This window comes from Gopherus flavomarginatus, chromosome 5, assembly GCF_025201925.1.
Source record: "Gopherus flavomarginatus isolate rGopFla2 chromosome 5, rGopFla2.mat.asm, whole genome shotgun sequence".
In the NCBI taxonomy this organism is placed as follows: domain Eukaryota; kingdom Metazoa; phylum Chordata; order Testudines; family Testudinidae; genus Gopherus; species Gopherus flavomarginatus.
The window spans coordinates 110230482-110249694 of NC_066621.1; the positions used below are offsets into that span (position 1 = coordinate 110230482).

Sequence of the window (19213 nt, forward strand, 5' to 3'; positions counted from 1 at the left end):
CAACACAATAAAAAGGTGAAAAACATTATGTCTGACATGGATATTAGTGCTACTAAAATAAATTTAACCTAATCTCAAAGTGCAAATTTACAAATACCCACACTTGTAAGTTTTAATCGGAGAAGAGGGTTGAGAACATGAAATGCTTAGGACAAAGGCAGATAAGATTTCCTTCTGAATAAGTCTATACACTGTTCAATACTTGTAAATAAAAATTACTTAACTTGAAATGTTCCTAGATAATGTTCAACTTGGATAGAGTGCATATAATTTTGGATGAAATGGTGTTAAATGGCTGCATCGTGGAAACCAACAAGAATAGAATTCTTGCACCTCTATTTGTTCTTGACAAAATGGCAGAAAGCTAGAAAGAAACAAGCCTACTGAGGAATGTATTTTATAAAGTATTCTGAAAACCCCACGAAAATCCCTACAGCTCTTTTCTGAGACTTCCTAAGGTGAAATCTTGCAGTATTTTCAACTGGCTGGAACATATTGAAGCAAAGAAATCTAATGCATATTCCCTCTTCCTTTCTCCTCCAATTCTAGAAAAAAAATATGCCATGCCAACGTAAAGGTGAAAATTGGGAGGGGGAGGAACCAACAGGAACTTTTTCAATGAGGCAAATGTCAGTTGAGACAGCACTTGTCTGTCTAAAAAGTAACCATTTTGTTTTAGTGTTTGTAATTCTGTTAGGGGAACAATATTCCTGAAGCCTTGTATGTCTGTGACTATGCATTATATTACATGTGCTACAGCAGCACAGCTGTAGCTACGCTGTTGTACTGCAGACATTTACTACAGCAAAAGAAAGGGTTTTTCAGCTGCAGTAGTAAATCCACCTACTTGAGAGGCGGGACCTAGTTGTGTCTACAGTGGAGTTTAGACTTAACTATATTGCACAGGGTATGATATTTTTCACAGCCCTGAGTGATGTAGCTAGGTCAGCTTAAGTTTTAGGTATGGACCAGGCCTCACCTCTTTCTTTCCAAAAAAAGAAAAAAAGGTGGCTATCGGGATGGAGAAGATGAGTTAGAAAATATTAGTATAATTCCAAGTTGTTTCCATAAGTATGGATCTTAAGCTCTAACTTCTGTACCGATATGTCCAATCTTCTACTAGGTCCAGTCTTCACAAGGACAGGTTTATCTTATATGGTTTTGTATAGAACAGAGTGTCAAGTTTGTGTTCATGCAAATACTATAGTGATGGCTGTAATAAAGGTTACTGGATACTACGGAAGTTGTAAATTAACGATTTGGACACTTAATTCTGTTAATAAAAGAATCAGAATGATAAAACAAAGGTTAATTGTTCATCATACTCAAAAGGAAGTTGCTACTTTAGTAGTTTAATTTTCTTAGTGTACTGTTTTAGTATTTTGCTTATAAACTTGAAAATAAAGGTTCTCCTTTTCACTATGGTATTTTTTCCACTTACCCGTCAGTTTCTTGTTTGCAATATCAGTATTCTTTCACAACTGCCAGCTGGGGGAGCCCACAAAATTGTTAGTAGTGGGATCACAATCACCACAGCTTTTCATCCTCCAGCCCTCAGCATACCATTAGATATTTTTCACAGTATATTCACTGCTTGTCCAAGTCTTGAGTAAAATCTACAGAAGAGGTACCTCAGGTTTGTAAATTTCCTAATACTGACCAAATGTATTCAAACTAATCTAAAAATCTTTAGGAGCAGTAGAAGAGAGCTCAATGACTGGTCTTTAAGTGAACTACTGTGACATGGATAACTGTCTGTCATCTTTCACAAAAGTAACTAAAGAACTGTCAATTGGTAATTACTTTCATTTTCTAATCACCTGCTACTGTAAACTAGGTTCAGACTGGTACTGAGAGGGGAAAATCTCCATATTTAAACTGTCCATCTTCATTCCCTTTTAGATATCATACTTAAGATAGGTCCCATTGGTTCTTACATCAGACATCCATTTGGTTACAGTAAAAGTACAATCAGCTGCATAGAATTTTCATTCTAGCACCCCCCCTGTCAAGCAATCTGACCCTTACTCCTTACTTACTCCTGTCTCCATGCCACTGATTTTTGCCCTGGACTTGGTGAAAGGAGCTTCCAGGAGGCCTGCTGAACTGCCTCAATACACCAGTGGGGCCTGCTCAACCATCTTGGCATGAAACTTGCCCACATGCTGACTAGGAGCTGGGTTCCTGTGGTCTGCTGTCCGTCTGCCATTTCTGAGAGGAAAGGCAGGGGATGGAGAGGGGTTGTTCTTCAAAACATTGTCTTTCTGGACCTGACTGCAGAACTGGAGTTAATTTCCAAACTGGACACCATCAGATTAGGCCTGAATAAAGACTGGGAGTGGTTGGGTCATTACAAAACCTAAACCTAATTTCCCCAACACTAATTTCCCCCCACTGTTACTCACACCTTCTTGTCAACTGCCTGAAATGGGACACTCATTACCACTTCAAAAGTTATTTTTCCTCCCTTGGTATCCTGCTGTTAAATGAATGTCTCATTAGACTGACCTCACACTTGGTAATACACTTGTTAGTCTCTAAGGTGCCACAAAAACTCCTCCTTAGTTTTGAGGAAGAAGCCCTCTAAGCCAAAGAGGAAACAGTAAAAAAAAAAAAAAACAAAAAACCCAAAACAAAAAACACGCCTCTTAAAAATCCTGTGAAAGCTCTTCCAAAAGGGAGCCCTAGAGTCTGCATGTGTGCTGGTTGGAGGCCTAGAATTCTGGGAAGTTCTTTTTGAGAGGCAGTCCCAAGCCCAGGCTCAGAGCACAGATCTGGTCTGTCTGCAGTTGACCCGGAGTTCGGAAACACCCCATGCTGAAGACTGCTACATGGAGGGGACCGAGAAATACGGATTTTTGTTATAAGCTTTTGATTGTTTCAAGACACTTCTGGTAAAAGTGTAATAACCTCTTATTTACTTCATCTTTATAAGCAGTCACTGACCACCACAAAAACATTACAATACATGGTTCAATCAAGACAGCCATTGCTCCCTCAAAAAGCTTTAATCAAATGTTGTGGGGTACAGTCATTCACTCTGGTACAATATGCAAACTTAGTATCATTCATATCATGTCTGAAAAACACCGAAGACCTGGGGCGGCTCCAGGCACCAGCATGGCAAGTGCGTGCTTGGGGCGGCAAGTTGCGGGGGGAAGGGGGGAGGAGAAGGCGGCGATCTGCCGGTCGCGAGGGCAGCAGGCAGGTTGCCTTCGGTGGCATGCCTGCGGAGGGTCCGCTGGTCCCACAGCTTTGGCGGACCTCCCACAGGCGTGCCGCCGAATCCGCGGGACAGGGGACCTCCCACAGGCGTGCCGCCGAAGGCAGCCTGCCTCCCGTGCTTGGGGTGGCAAAATACCTAGAGCCGCCCCTGCCAAAGACACTGCAGCACTACAGGTATCTGCCAAGCTAGTTCTCAGAAAGCTACATTGCAAAACTCTGAACGCCCTGGCTTAGCCAACAAACAAGCTAATGAACAGGTCACTTACTTGCTCTTATGCCCCAATTTCTATTTTTCTTAAACTTAGAAAAATAAACCAAATTTCTTCAAAAGTAATGCTTTCAGAACACTTACATTTGACCAAATCAAAACAAAGGTATCTAGTCTATGTACTCATATTTGAGGACTATGAGAGAAATCGTCAGAGGCAATTTTATACGCTGCAAACATTTTAATGATTATTGTTGAGCATACACATGGGAAATTTTTTTAAATTTCAAACTGCAACAAGTTAAATAAATGTTTATAATATACAAGGAAAGTACAACCAAAAGTAAAACTTGCTTTAAGTGTGCCTTGCACCAGAAACCAGTGTTTTGTTTTTTTTAATAGCTTTATTGTTGAGCTGCACAAACACACTTAAGGATTTGATCTTTATAGCAGGGCATTTAAGAAATCAAAATATATTCCCAGTTGAAAGGAAAAAAAAAGTTATGCATGATTATATGCAAAAAACAAACCAACCCCCTCCCCCCAAAAAAGAAAAAGAAAAAACAACACTAGTATACTCCAATAGTGCAGGCACCATTAACAAAAGAGAAAGAAAAAGCTGTGATGCCCATTAACTAAGATTTAAGGAAGCAAGTTTTTGACCAGTTAGTTTAAAGCCAGCAAAACGGATCAGTGATGGCAACTGTAGTGTACAAGGTATTAAATGACAAACTTTACACAAATACACTTAGAAATTTATATCCGTGAACACTGAAAATCCGAAGATCTGCTCTTTGGAACAGTCAGAGAGAACCACCTTAATTTCCAGTCGTGCAAGCCCTTGAAGCATCACACAGTGTTCTGTGCCATTTACTTGCTGGCTGTGTAGTTACAGGGATTTGTTTTGTCATTAGCAGCTAACAAACTTTTTCCACGTATTCCTAAAGCCTCACAGGTGGAAAAAAGGTAAGTCTCATCAGAGCACAGCGTGGAGATCATATTTTCTGCACACAAACACAAGAGGCTTCACTAATATCAAACAGTTTCTCATGTCCCATGTTGCACAGAGCAATTCAATTGAGATGAAAGCCTTTTTCCATAGTAGCAGCTAGCAGGCGCTCCCTCATAATCTCCTCAGAGGAATACTCAGGCAACTTAAGATAATGCACACAGGTATTCACAGATGGATAACTTGCATCTGTAGCATCAACCTGAGAATAGGGAAGAATTAACATTATTTATGTACTGCTATAGTTTATTGTATTATACATATATGATAAAAATACATAGGTCCTTTTTCCTCTGCTGAATTTACAATCTACTTCATGCTAGAGTAGGCTGGGAATTTTTTTCACAGATTCCTGTTGTTTTTGACAAATTCCAAATTGTCACAATTGAAACTTTTTGCAGAAACGTATCAGTTTCAGCGTAACTCTTCAGAAAGGTTTTCCCACGTCCAGAAATGTGTAGTCAAACCCAGAGAGAGAGAGAGAGAGAGAGAGAGAGAGAGAGAGGAACCCACCCCAGAATACCAAATAGCCCAGTGATTAGAGTACACATCTGGGATGTGGGAAATCCAGGTTCAAGTTCCTACTTTAAATCCGGCAAGAGCAAGGACTTGAACCTGAGTGTCCCACACATATCAGGTGATTTCCTTACTCACTGGGCTACTGGATATTCTGGGATGGCGCGCATGCTCAGTCTCTCTCTCAATTCTGATGAAAAATTTCAAAAGGTTTCAGTTTTGCCCCAATGTACAAAGGGAAAAATTTTGAAATCTCTAAAAATTTTCACAAGACGGGAAAACTGCTTCCCACCCAGTTCTACTTCCTACATAAAACAGTGAGATGCCAGAGGATGGATGTATCAACCAGAAAAAGGCTAGGAGAGATTGAAGTGTACTTAGTTTACATACACCCTTCCTCAGTTCCTTTTTATGAGAATATATACGAGAGTGCAAAGCCAGAGAAGAGCTGGAGTGGAGTCTGGCACTGAAAGGCTAACAGAAAATAGTGAGAGAGTTGATGAGGAACTATAAGATTAACATTTATTTATGTGGCAGATGTAGATTTTTTGTAAGCAAAAAGCTTAAGTTGAGAGGTACCCTGAAGAGCCTATACCTTGCGCACAACAGTGAGCCGGGGGTGTAGGTTAGCCAGTCCTCCTGGTGGGAGTGTTGAACAGCCAGTAGTGAACTGGAGAAATGCTTTTCTTTCATCCGAAGACATGCCACACAAAACTCTCACAAATCGAAGGAAGCCAGGACTAAAAAAAAAAAAAAAAAATTAGTAATATATGAACATCAACAAAATGTTTGTGATGAAGGAGAGAGAATTTTGTAACTTGAAACATTAAAACCAATGTCTTTACGCAAACTTAAAGGGCAACTGTTTGTTTAAAATATTCGTGCCAGTTCATTACAGGCGAGTCTCATCTCACACGAGGGTTCCGTTCCGTGGTGAGTGTGTAAAGCGAAAACCATGTAAAGTCAAAATTACATTGAATTGAATGGCAGGCGGAATCACTCGCACTACAGGTACAGTACTAAAGTTGTTATTTTTCTCCTTTTCTTTTTTGCCAACCGCGTAAAGCTGAAATCGCGCATGTTAAATGCGTGTAAGATGCAACAGACCTGTACTGAATTAAGAAGGAAGCCTTTATAAGAAAGAAAAAGATGAAAATGGTATTTTTAAAAATTTCTTTGCCAGATGTTACATGGCAAAACCTACAGGGGGACATATCAATTCCCATTGTTACTACTGGAAATGGAATTAACAGATCTCCATTTATTCCTAGTGTGTGAACTCGTATTTAGGTAGAGTTCCAAGCCTGCTCTTAACAGAATCCACACATACTGGGCCTCGTCTCAGTTACACGAAGGCCCCTTTAAAATCATTTCACGCCACCAGAGCGGTGCAAAGGGGAATTTGTGTAACTGAGAATTCAACCTTTGGTGTTCAAACATACCCACTTCCTGTGTTTTCACTTAATTGGTAACTCAAACAACTATTAAAACATAAGCCTCAGCCTAAAACTTCTCCCCCATGATTCCCTACAGACACCACTGTTTTAAACCCTGGTTCCCCACAAACAAAGAGACACTCCCACCTCCTTTATATCAATGACAGAGTTAATGAACTGCATCCTGACAATGCATTAGCACTGCATCAGCCAGCATATGCTAGCAAGGTCCTCATACTTGCAAACAGAATGGGTACACACAAGACCCAAGCTACACAGCATCTTCAGTACTATAACACCAATACACTTAAGAAAAATTAATTTGTATTCTACTGCTGCAAAACCCGCTGTGGGAGCTCACAAAACTGTATGGGTTCTTTCTAGCAGCCTTCCTTAATAGAAATAAAAATTGATTCCAGGACAATCCCCAAATGAATTACAATTTAAACACCATGAAAGTAAAAAATAAAACCGAATTAATGTTATCTCTAAAAATTTCTGTGGCAAGAAGCTAACATGGGGGTTCTATTAACCTACTCCTTTGAATGTCAATCTCATTCTTCTGTTTTTTCACCACCCCTTCCCCCAATCTCCTCAAACTCCTCATCCAGAATTAAGACTATTTATTGGAGAAACACAGATTACATCCACTGCCACGCATTTGTTCCACATGGTCTTCACGCTTATCGGCAGTCCCTCCAATTTAGAATCTTCATGTAAGGAATATATGAATGTTATCATTACACATATTTCTTAAGTGATGTTAAAAACAAGGTTAGACTAATAGGCACCTATCTCGTGTGTAGCCAAGTTTAGGTTCTGTGTAGTTGATGATATCCTCAGCTGCCCAAGATGGTGACTGATTTCCACAAAGAATCATCTGAACTTCCTCATAGCTGAAGGAACTCAGCTTCTCCATTGGGAAGACTCGATTGAAACCATCTTAATTTATAAAGATACAAGTAAAAAAATATAGTCACAAGAATGCATCCAAAATAATTTCAGCTTTTAAACATTTTAATCATTAAACTAGAACTAATTTTTAAACTATGGTTTTCGCTAAGTCAAATAAAGAAACAGGATTACTACACTTAAAGCAAAATGTTAGTAATGGCAGGAGTTTTACTGGTCAACACTATAGTCAGCCTGTCTGCATCAACTATTTGCTATGCCTTAACTCGCATTTTTATTTTTTTAAAACGAGTGTTTGGGTTAAACTGAGTAAATCATCTATTCTTTTAAACCACTTGGTGCTTGGTTTAGAATTAGGATTTGTGGGTATATAACTATTTGCGAGCAATAGCATGCACCACAATACTAAATATCAGTGAGTTTAAAATGTGTCAGTATTTCCATTTTCTACATATATTAACATTAGTAGTGGTTAGGAACCATAATTATTTTTCTACCATATGCAGTTTGTTTTTAAAACCATGATTTTGCGTGACATTCTATACCACTACATTAAATCAGGAGATCCTGAGTGCCAATGTGTCCAGCTAAATGTGCACATAATCTGCTATGGTTAAAATTACCTTTAAATGCATCCATCTGTTTCTGTATGCCAGTCTGCATGCAGAAGTCAAATATTAACTCCACATACTCCTCTGCATTATCAATAGTTACCATCTATAAAGAAAATATACACGATATAAAAAAAAGAGTTAATGTTGCATTAAACATGATTGCTGAGATGGCATACTGTTAAAATCCCGTAAGGGGGTTTGTTTTCTAACCTCATCTTCACCATTTGGCTTGAGATCCACCGCTGTAAAACCATATACTCTGGATGATGGGCAGAACTGGAAATTCAGACTGCAAAATAAGGATGGGTTTTAATAGATTATTCAAATCAGTGACTGCTTTTGCAGCAAACATTAGATTTGTTATCTAAAAAAGGATAGCATCTCATCTTACTACCACGAAAACAGCTTGTGGAACATTTTACGTAAGAATGTGAATGCTGACACCATATTAGAAAGCAATGCAATGGACTACATAATAAAAATAGATTGTTTTCTAATGGACTTGTGCATTTACACAGAGTCCACTTTGACAAGTGTCTAACATTTCAAACAGTTAAACATAAAGTATCTTTATAATTCAATTTTGAAACCTTTTTAGTAGGTCAACTTTTAAGTTTAAAATCATACCAACAGGAACAAACAAACATTCTCAATATTTCCAGGGATAATATCAGCAGTAGCATAAAGCCACTGAAGTTACTAGACATTTAGGCCTTGATCCTGCAACAGGCTCAGCCTGAATGGACCCCTTTGTACTCATGCAACATCTCTGAAGTCAGTGGGAATATGTGACAGTGCAGTGTCACGCCTGTAGCAGGGCTGAAACCTTAATGGACTGATAATACAGACAAATTCTACAGATCTCCAGACTCGTTTTGTCACTGTTGTGGACTCTGCTTTCACACACACAGCTGCCACACTAATTTGTAATCACAGAGAATCAGTGTAAACCCAATGGAGTCTGGGTTCCAAAAGAAAAAAAAAATAAATATAAACAGCATATACTGGGTTTAAAGTTTTTAAACAACAACAAAAAAACGTTATTTCCAGTTAATGCCATGTAAAGGATGTTTCTAAAATACATCATAAATATGCTTGAGAAGAAACAGAATATTTACTATTTTATTTTCTAAGTAAAGGGCTTCATAAACTGTATCAGAACAAAGTTATGATTCCATCCAACAATGAAATGCAGACTACTCTGAAGGTCCACATGGCAAACAATACATGGTGCCCAGCAATCACTTAATATGGGAATGAAAAAACATTTTCAAGCTGCCACTATGCAAGAATTTTAAGGATGCAGAATGTAATTAACCAACCTGGGTTTTGCCAGAAAACTTGGGATAGCACCACTACTTTTAAATAAATATATCACTGTAGTCTTCAGAAATGAAACTGAAATTTTTATTTGATGAATGTACATATGGATATTAGTAATTCCACTAAGCAGAACTGTATGAATAAATGTATGTATAAATATAAAACAAAATCTCTTACCCTAAATCCTCTATGCTAAGCCGAGGCCCGGAACCTGATGGGTTCTTCAGCATTAATTCCTGTAGTTTTGTGTTCTTTTCGTCTTCTGAAAGACCTTTGTTACTTAAAATTTGACGTCTTTTAACTGCAAGGTCTTTAATATCTTTTAAAAATCTGGCTCTATGTGGGTTTACTAATTCAAAGTCCTCCCATGTTAAAATTCCATTAAACCAAGCAGGGGGTTTAGGTTTCGGTGGATCAAGGATAAATTCTGACTTGGAGTCTTCTTCAAAACTTCCTACTGACAGTGAATCATGTCCCTCCTCTGTAGAAGCCTCCGACTGGCTTTCAGTGCAGTGCAAGTCTCTATCACCCCGTGATTCATAGATCAATTTACTCATATTACTTTTAATGTCACCCATACACATGAGTTTAAAGAAAGGTTTAGAAATAGGCAAATCCACCAGTCTGTTATCCTGAATGCATTTAGCCAAGAAAATGCCAAGGAAATGAAAGAGTTTGGTTATTCTTTCAAGTTCATCACTATCCTGTGGGAATGGTGCTGTGAAAAGTCCACATGATCTCTGTACATAGTATCCAGGGGGTTTTAATCCACCTCCAATATCAACCTGGATTTAAGGAAAAAAGGGGGAAACAGTAGCTTTGTGCAAGATGAGTTTAAATATAGACACTATGTTCATATTAGTCTATTATTTACCTTCTCAGAAGAAAAACATTTATAAACATCCTTCAGTTTAACAAATTTGTAGAAGTGGTCTATTCAAATGTAAAATACTTCCAAGTCCAATACAATTGCAGTTTTCATTTTAGTTCAAATGTAGATTTAACACTCAATATTGTTGTTGTGGTATCTGTTAATACGCAGTAATCCAAATATACACCTCTACCCTGACATAACTCTGTCCTCAGGAGCCAAAAAAATCTTACTGCATTATAGGTGAAACCATGTTATATCGGACTTGTTTTGATCCGCCGGAGTGTGCAGCCCTGCCCTCCCGGAGCGCTGCTTTATCACGTTATATCCAAATTCATATTATATCGAGTTCTGTTATATTGGGGTAGAGGTGTAGTAAAAGTAGAAGAGCAACCTGAATCCTATGTTCGCTCAGCTCAGATCATCAACCACACACACACACCACCCTACATTAAAAGATAAAAGTATGAAAGTCAAGCACTCAATAGTTAGAAAATGCCAGAATGAAGGGGCTAGAGTTTTTCATCAACAATGCTGAGAATTTCTTAACATGGACAAATGTATTTTTCCTTAATCTTGTTCTCTGAAACAGCGGAGCCATTTTAGCTGAAATCTTCCAAAAAAATTCAATCCAAGGTAGACCCCTGGCATAGAAAATTTCAGCCTATATGGTTAAAGTTTGGCATAGTTATTAGCAACAAAAAAAACAAACCCCAAAACAGAGTACTGTCATCATGTGAAGTGTCAGGCAGCTTTGATAATAAGTGGTATTACCAGGCTTGCCTAAAATACATGGATTCAAGACTTTCAACAGCTGGTGAGAGTACCAGCGAGCTACTTTTATTACCATATAATATTTGTTTTTCTCTGAACAACCACAAGTACAAATGATCCATACCTGACGTGATTCATCATCTGGAAAATCGTCATCACAAAGCCACGTTCCCAGTTCTGTCCTCTGGAATTCTGCTGCCACCAGTGCATAGAACTCCAATGTGGGCCCCAGGCCTGTTCCTTCTTCTCCTAAAAACTCCACCTGAAATAAACAATGGAAGTTAAGAATGAAAAGAAATAGTAGAAAAAGAAAAGACTCAATGTTCGTCAGCTAACTATATCACTCATAGCTGCCTTCCATAAAAGTGTTTTAAAACTACTCTGCTAGGGAGACATGTTTTACCTCTAGAACAGACTTTCGGTCTGCATGAATCTGCATGATATTTTCAGCCCATTCCATCAGGGATTCACCTCGTGGAACTTTCACTCTCTCATGTTTTAGGCGTCCAACTCTGAATTCTCCTGGATCATCCCGTCGCACTGTACTTGTGGTCCTTGTCCGTTCAACAGTGGCCTCACGTCTGTTCTGTAGCCATACGATTGCTCTGGTAACCGAAAAAAATACAACTATTTCTTAAAATTTTAAGTTACTAACATATTTCTTTCATGGGAACCCTGAGATAAACAGATGTGCAAGACATGCTGTTAAGCCCTAAACACTATGTGCGGTATTGATTTGTTGCATTTCTAAACATTTTCAGAGGCACCTAGAATGCTTAGATACACACCTCTTGTTGTTTTATAAATTCAGATAATTCATTTTGCATTAACATAATACAGCACTCTCAACTTCTGGTGTTAAATGAACAATATAGCAAAACATAACACAACACTGACCCGAGCGCGTAACTCCTACTTACTGCAGTGAGAGTGAATAAAAAGAAATAATGCTTTGCATTTACAGTAGTGCTTTATATCTGAAGTTCTTGAAGCAGACACTTATTAAATTAAAACTTGCATTATGTCTGTGAAATAGGAATACATTATACTGGTCATAAAGATGAGTATTATATGTTACATAACCCAAACAGACAAGCCAGAAAATGCATAAGTAAGATTGAAACACTGTCATTCACACATGTAGTTAAGAGAAGAAAAAGTAAAAACATAACAGTGTAAAGGATAGAAAAAAAAATCAAGTGATTTTAGTCATAATTTCCTTAAACTGTTAGAATTTCACAGGGAAGGTCTCCCTGTTAAGTTTTTTAAGCCCTTACCAGTTAAACCAGAACACCTGCAATTATTACCACCACCACCTATCCAAAAGGCATTGTTTTTAATTCTCTCATACTCTCTGTCATCATCATCAACAACAAACTACTCCCTAATCTACACACTTGGCTGCGCTTCAACTGTAGGCAAGTCACTTAATATATTTTTATATAAATCTATATATCCCACAGGGCTACCGAGAGGTTTAATTTTTTTTTAAGTGCTTTGAGAGCCTCTGTAAGTTGAAAGTTTTACAAAGTATTAAAAATAAATTGCAAGAATATGCTCTGGAGGATGCCTTTTATATGTAAAGAACACTGTAAAACATTTATCTTGTATTATATGCATTATAAACACATGCACATAAATGCGGAGATAACAGCCATGTGATGTGTTTCACATACTTGAGCAGTTTCAGTTTCTCAAACCAGTGCAATTTATCACAAACCTACTTATCTATCTAACAAGGAGTTATTTCAATATTCCAAATCCCTGAGCAACTTCAATTACCACTTGAAGAGAGAACTGTTTCCTCCTTCTCCCTTCAAACTATACCTGCCCAAGGCCTAGGATGTTCATGATTCAGCTTTTCTATATAGCAGTGATACAGACCTCCGTGATTCATAAGCCAAATTAGTGATCAGCATTACCCAAAAGAGCCACAGTAGTGTGAATTCATTGTTTCATTCACTATTTTTATATTTTATAGATAAATATAGGCATTATTCTCACAGCAAAATGACTGATCAAATATTATTTTATCAACTACAATTGGTTAATAATATAGTAAAAACAGCCTGACTGGTTAATAATTAAATCACAGTGTTTAAATATCATGTGCTGCAAAGAGCTGCAGGAGACACATTAAAATGCCACTTGCGGCTCGCAAGCCTCAGTTTGCGTATCACTGCTATATACCAGTCTATAAAAATGCCAAGATTTTAAACTGAGATTTCATGGCAATGTGGAGCTAGAAAAAAAAGGAACTATTTTCATCAGGCAGAGAAAATGTCAAGCCTCTACTTCTCTGAAAGATTACTGTCAGCATGTTACAGAACAAAAATATTTGGTTTACATATAAACAAAAACTGATATAAGGGACCAAAGTCTCCTTTTCCTCTTTCTTGTGCTCAGTATAGGAAATGCTAGGGAAGGAGTCGGCAACCTTTCCGAAGTGGTGTGCCGAGTCTTCATTTACTCACTCTAACTAAAGGTTTCGCATGCCAGTAATACATTTTAACGTTTTTAGAAGATCTCTTTCTAGAAGTCTAATAGATTACTTTACATACAACAATATTTTAGTTAAGTAGGTTTTTAAAAATGTTGAAGTAGCTTTATTTAAAATTAAATTAAAATGCAGAGCCCCCCGGACCGGTGGCCAGGACCCAGGCAGTGAGAGTGGTCAGGGAGTGAGGGTGTGGATAGGGATCAGGGCGGTCAGAGGCCAGGGAACAGGGGGGTTGAATGGGAACAGAGGTCTGGGGGGGCAGTCAGGAAGGAGAAGGGGGGTTGGATGGGACAGCAGAAGGCAGTCAGTGCAAGGGTTCTGGGGGTGCTCAGGGAGAAGGGGTAGTTGGATGGGGCAGGGGTCCCAGGAAGGTAGTCAGGAAGGAGAAGGGAGGGGATTGGGCAGCAGGGGGCAGTCAGGGGCACGGGTTCTGGAGGCAGTCAGGAATGAGAAGAGGGGTTGGATGGGGTGGCGGGGGGCAGTGAGGGGTGGGTTGGATGGGGCAGGAGTCCGGGGGGGGCCCCTCAGGGGGCGAGAAGGGTGGTGGGGGTAGTGGCGCAGATAGGGAGCAGGAGTAGGGCTACGCCTGGCTGCTTGGGGAGGCACAGCCTCCCCTGACTGGCCCTCCACACAATTTTGGAAACCCGATGTGGCCCTCAGGCCAAAAAGTTTGCCCGCCCCTGGTCTATACTCTCTCACAACTATGCTTACCAATGTGGTCTGTGCTGAAATTAAAACATGTAATAAACTATTTGATTTGAGACCCAACAAAATCATCAGCTGTTATAGCATTACCTGCCAGCTACAGCACACATGCAAATTAAACTGACATGCTGAGGATCTACATCAAGTTTCCTATGGAACATCAAACCACAGGAAGACCATCCACTCCAGAGCCCCTTGGCACAGTGCATAAATAAAAAGCGGCAAGTTATCAAAAAAATCTTATTTAAAACATTCACAGATTTTTCCCTTTTCTTAGTAAAGAAGTTTATTTTAAAAACTCCTTAAATAGGGAAAGAAAAACACTCCTACAATTTTTCATGCTAAGGGAAGTCAAAGAAAAGTTTTACAGTGAACTATAAAACCTAAACAAACAATCAAGACATCTCGGAAAACATTCATTCTGATATGATCACGTCTCTTACCTTGATGCTCCAAATGCTGTGCAAGTGAAATACAGCTGTCTAGTTTCAAATGGTATTAAGAATGGACACTTGCTAGTTAACTGTTCACACCAATCTGGCAAAGCGCCACTTGCTAGTGCCAATGGTTCCTGTAATTTAACATAGAAATAACTGTTTAAAATACAGGGTCAGGTTGTCAAACAACATGATCGACAGATGCACAGAGAACAAGGTTTACTCTGAACCGACTTTTTACACCTGCTGGGGTAAAAATCATTTTTTAAAATCAGTGAATGAAAAGGCTGATGAAGTTTCAAGGACTCTGTCTGAGTGGGATGTAAGGTGCCTGAAGGCAAGTCAGCCACTAAGAAACATAATGAACCACTGGAACAAGAGATGGGAGAGAAGTACCAAGGACCAACGTTTTTTTCCCCTGAGAATATAGTCTCTCCTGATCTGCTCATTAATATTGCAGGAACGATTAAGCAGAGCAAAGATAATGTAAGCACCTGGATGTCCTACACAGGATCACGAAAAATTTGAAAGAAAAATCTGAAGACTTCAGGCAACTCATTTATAGAACCTGAAGCCATTACCTAGCTATCTGGGAAAAAAATTGAAGAAATTTTTATTGATCTTAAAGGGGACACACAAAAAATGAGTGGAGGAACTGAAGAATTTTTAAGAATCAGGAATGTCAGAATTATTAGATATAAAATGTGGTTCCACTTTAAAAATAGCATATCTTCAAGTTTCATTTTTATTGTGCATCAGCAACTTCATCTCAAATTTGATCAGTTTACATATAAAAAGATGGATTTTTTAAGTGCCAGTCTTGCAAGCTCAGCCTGATCTAAATATCAAGTTCTTTCTAGCTCTCAATATCAGTAATACAGATACTGAAGGCCAGATCCTTTCCTCAGTTACACCAATGCAAGCTATTGTCTTCTTGTCAGATGTTTGAAATAGGCCATCCTGATTATCATTACAAAAGTTTGTTTTCTCCTGCTGATAACAGCCCACCTTAAATCCCAAATAAATTTGTTAGTCTCTAAGGAGCCACAACTACTCCTCGTTTTGGGGTTGTTTTTTTTTTTTTAATAAATTGACTGATTTTTCCATTTTAGTAGGCTCAGCTGATTTATTTTTCATGGGCTGGAGGGCATAACATTTGTGCAATCTTAATATTATTAAATTCCTCTTTTTCCATCATATTTTATATCTGGATTGGTTAGACTGTATTGCTTTAAAAAAAAAGTAATGATTTTAAAAATAGGGAAATAAGGTTACCTATGTGACAAATAAGGTCAAAAGAATCCAGAAGTCTAAATGATCAAATCAGCAATTAAAATTTCATACAACCAAAGTAATCAAGAATATAAACAGTCTTAAAATTATAGCATTAATATTATGTTTACCTCAATCTGTTGCAGAATTTTTGTAGTGATTTTTTTGCTTGTGAATTCATCTGGTGGAAAATTAAACTGAAGCTGCTCATCTCCTTCTGAAAATATGAACAGAACTTGTTTATTTTGTTTTTGGTAAAGTGCTGAATAAACCATGTTACGCTACTTACAAACCTTCTTGAGAAGTTCGTGTTGAGTAAGGGTCACTTGCAACTATATACAGAATACGGAGTAACTGTAAAACATCTTCCACTCCACAGGAATTCTGCCCACTACCAGCTTTGGCCTGAGGTTGTTCTCTTGCCAAACTAAGAATGTCAGAGTTCTGAAGAGTGGAAATGGCTCCCTGGCTCAATCCAGACTTGGATCCATGCTCACAAAAATCCTGTAAAAAGGGTTATTAGAATGAAAATATAGAGACTAGTATTTTTACAACTGTGTATCAAAGTAAATTAATCACTTTACAAACAAGAATGGGTTACTGTGTTTAGCCTTTTAGAGAATTAAAACTTTTAAAAGTACAAACAGTACTATGGTCCAGACTATGATTTGAGCGCTTTTTAATATTAATGCTCTTGACAAAAAGGCATATAAAGGAAATGGAGCCAGCAAAGACTAAACTTGATACTGGCACATGAACCATACAGCAATTTTGTAGTCACATCTCACACCCCTCCTTCTCAAGAACCTTCAAAGCTGCAAAACGAAGCACACAGCCATTCCCAACCAAAAAAAAAATGTTTGGATGCGGACATATACCTTGTATGCAGCTATGAGCTGAGAACAATTTCTGTTTTTCCTAATACTTTTATTAGTGCCGGTTAATTTCCAGTGACGCAGGAAAGCTGAGTCTGCATTCTTCTGCAGGTAGGTTATCAAGTCATTCTTTGGTAATTCATCAGTGCCAAGGTACTGTTCCACATGCTCTATTGACCAGCAACCCTACAACAGGAACCACCAAATGTTGGTCTTTCCTGATTGTAAAGTCCTATAGATTTCACATGCATTATACACAATTTCTTTAGGAACATGCATTTACAGAAGTTTTCACTCAAATCTTCTAAATATTCAAGAACTATGTTAGTGCTTTTTAAAAAAATGTTGCATTTCACAAAAGGAAATGATTTGTTTTATTATCGTTTAAACAGCCACTCAATATAGGGATTAGCAAAAGTACCAAAATGAGTCTTACCATTTTTCCACTCTCTTTCTCTTTATCAGAATCCTTCATTTCTCTGTACATGATTCTAAACATGAAAACAATAGTGTCAATGTTTTTAAACAGCTTTTCAGAATAGCACAAGATATTTAAATAATGCTATCCTGATTCACTCAGAATCTTAGTACAGCCTCTACATTCTGCAGTTATACTTTATCGTTTTGTTGGAAGTTGCGAAAGAGCAGTAGCAGCAGTTCTTCCACGTAACAAGTGTGAGATGTCCCAACTCAGCAGAACACTTAAACTCATGCTCAGGGTATGTCTACACTACAGTCGAGAGGTGTGACTGAAACATATGTAGACATATCCGAGCTATCCTGATGTAGCTAGATCAAAGTGAGCTCAAGTAGCAACAGCAGTGAAGCCCTGGCAGCTGCTCACATCTGTACTGTGGGCGGCGGGATGGGGGGGGGGGGGGCGGCGCTAGCACATGCAGCCTCTTGTGTTGCCACGATTTCACTACTATTGTTACTTGAGCTAGTTTTGATCTAGCTATATCAAAAGGTAGCTCGGATATGTCTACCTATTTTGCAATCACACTTCCTGAATTCAGTGTAGATGTACCCTGAAGCACATAACTGAAGGTTTCTAAAATAGATCAGGCTAACTAGATCAAAGGTAGCTCAGGAACGTCTACACCTGCTACAAACATACCTCCTAACTGAAGCACAGACATACCCTCAAGGAACAATACTGGAAATGGCTTCTTAGAGAAAAACCCGTTAGTTCCTTAGATACAAGGTAAGGATCAGTAAACATACGCTACTACTGAAAAGATAACTGGGATAGGGACCCAGAAGAAAACCAAAATACATAATAGTGTACTGTGTTTCACAGTTCATGGAATGGAAAACCTCCCCACTGTAATGAACGCTAATTTCATTACTGAGATTAGAAATACAAAATCAGCCATGCCAAACTCTACAAAGCACTACAAAAACCACAATGAATTCACAATAAAATAACTTATATAAAAAATTATAATACAAGCAACAGAACATAAAAAAGGTTTAGATCTTTTACATAAAGTCTATATAGCAGGGTATGGCCAGGGAGTGAGTCATATCCCCAGCAGGCCATCGCAGCCTTGTTTTATTATGGACACTGATTATTTCCCAGCACCTCCTTCAACACTGCATTTTTAGAAGAGCAGCTGGCAGAAGCAATCCTCTTCAGATCCACTCTACATTGCTGCAAAATCCCTCTTCTCACTCTCAAGTTATTAGTTGCATATGATACCAGTTTCTTTGCTTCTTGTGAGGAAAAAAAGCAGTCTCAAATCTTAACAGGCATTTTTACAGCAATTTTTTAGCCAGTCATCCTCAAATAAAACCATTGTAGATGCACTGATATATTTATAATCTCTTACGTGTATGTTGGCTCCCAAATACGTCTAAGTTTATCAGATTTCACATTGCCATTACAGGAAAGCTGCAGTAATTTCTGTACATAGTAAAAGATTGTAGATCGGAAATTTGTTAGGGGTAACTCTACTTCCCGAGTTGTACCAAGACCTGTAACTTTCAAGGTCAGAGCTAAACGAGGTGATGGCATACATTCAACTTCTTCCAGGAGTTCTGAGTGGGGTGTACCTGTATTTGTAAAATCATTTAAGAAACAATTAACAAGAAATTCATGAAACAAAAGTACTCTCCACACATACTACTTAACATTAATAATAATATGCTCTTATAAGAACATTTACTGATTTAATATTAAATGTCTATATCTGAAAGGAACTGTGTCAGGATAAAATTATATTAAAAACAGGATGATGTATCTAACAGCTAAAGGAATCCCTGAAATCTAGATTTACTTATTTGTTTACTTTTTGCATTTATCAGCTTTGACAATGAAAGCAGAATAGTTTACTTTATTTCTTTCATTCAATTTCACTATCAGGTTCTCCCACAGTAGCAGAGGATTGCAAGGAACCTGACAACATCCTTGCCTTTAAATTACCAGATGCACTTAAATTTCTCCTTCAAGCCTTAATATCACCCCTTATACTGGGTCCTTTCAATTTGTTTGTACTAAGGATGGCTAATTTATTGTACACCCCTTGCAGGCTGA

General features: G+C 38.2%; 2 protein-coding genes across 14 annotated transcripts in view; one reads left to right on the plus strand and one right to left on the minus strand.

The window, feature by feature from the left end:
- AP4S1 (adaptor related protein complex 4 subunit sigma 1) overlaps positions 1-1427 on the plus strand; it is a 36989-nt gene extending 35562 nt beyond the window's left edge. For all 6 annotated transcript variants that reach the window (XM_050953998.1, XM_050953995.1, XM_050953992.1 and 3 more), the window contains one exon: positions 240-1427. In XM_050953998.1, coding sequence (XP_050809955.1) covers positions 240-368 — 129 coding nt within the window. In that variant the 3' untranslated portion in view covers positions 369-1427. The remainder of the gene's footprint in view (positions 1-239) is intronic.
- Positions 1428-2993: 1566 nt separating this feature from the next.
- Positions 2994-19213, minus strand: part of HECTD1 (HECT domain E3 ubiquitin protein ligase 1) — a 97233-nt gene continuing 81013 nt past the window's right edge. For all 8 annotated transcript variants that reach the window (XM_050953819.1, XM_050953817.1, XM_050953821.1 and 5 more), the window contains 14 exons: positions 18510-18732; positions 17114-17168; positions 16681-16863; positions 16096-16306; positions 15934-16019; positions 14537-14664; positions 11292-11493; positions 11013-11150; positions 9421-10028; positions 8131-8209; positions 7930-8023; positions 7186-7336; positions 5554-5698; positions 2994-4644 (listed from right to left, as the gene is read on the minus strand). In XM_050953819.1, coding sequence (XP_050809776.1) covers positions 4507-4644; positions 5554-5698; positions 7186-7336; positions 7930-8023; positions 8131-8209; positions 9421-10028; positions 11013-11150; positions 11292-11493; positions 14537-14664; positions 15934-16019; positions 16096-16306; positions 16681-16863; positions 17114-17168; positions 18510-18732 — 2441 coding nt within the window. In that variant the 3' untranslated portion in view covers positions 2994-4506. The remainder of the gene's footprint in view (positions 4645-5553; positions 5699-7185; positions 7337-7929; positions 8024-8130; positions 8210-9420; positions 10029-11012; positions 11151-11291; positions 11494-14536; positions 14665-15933; positions 16020-16095; positions 16307-16680; positions 16864-17113; positions 17169-18509; positions 18733-19213) is intronic.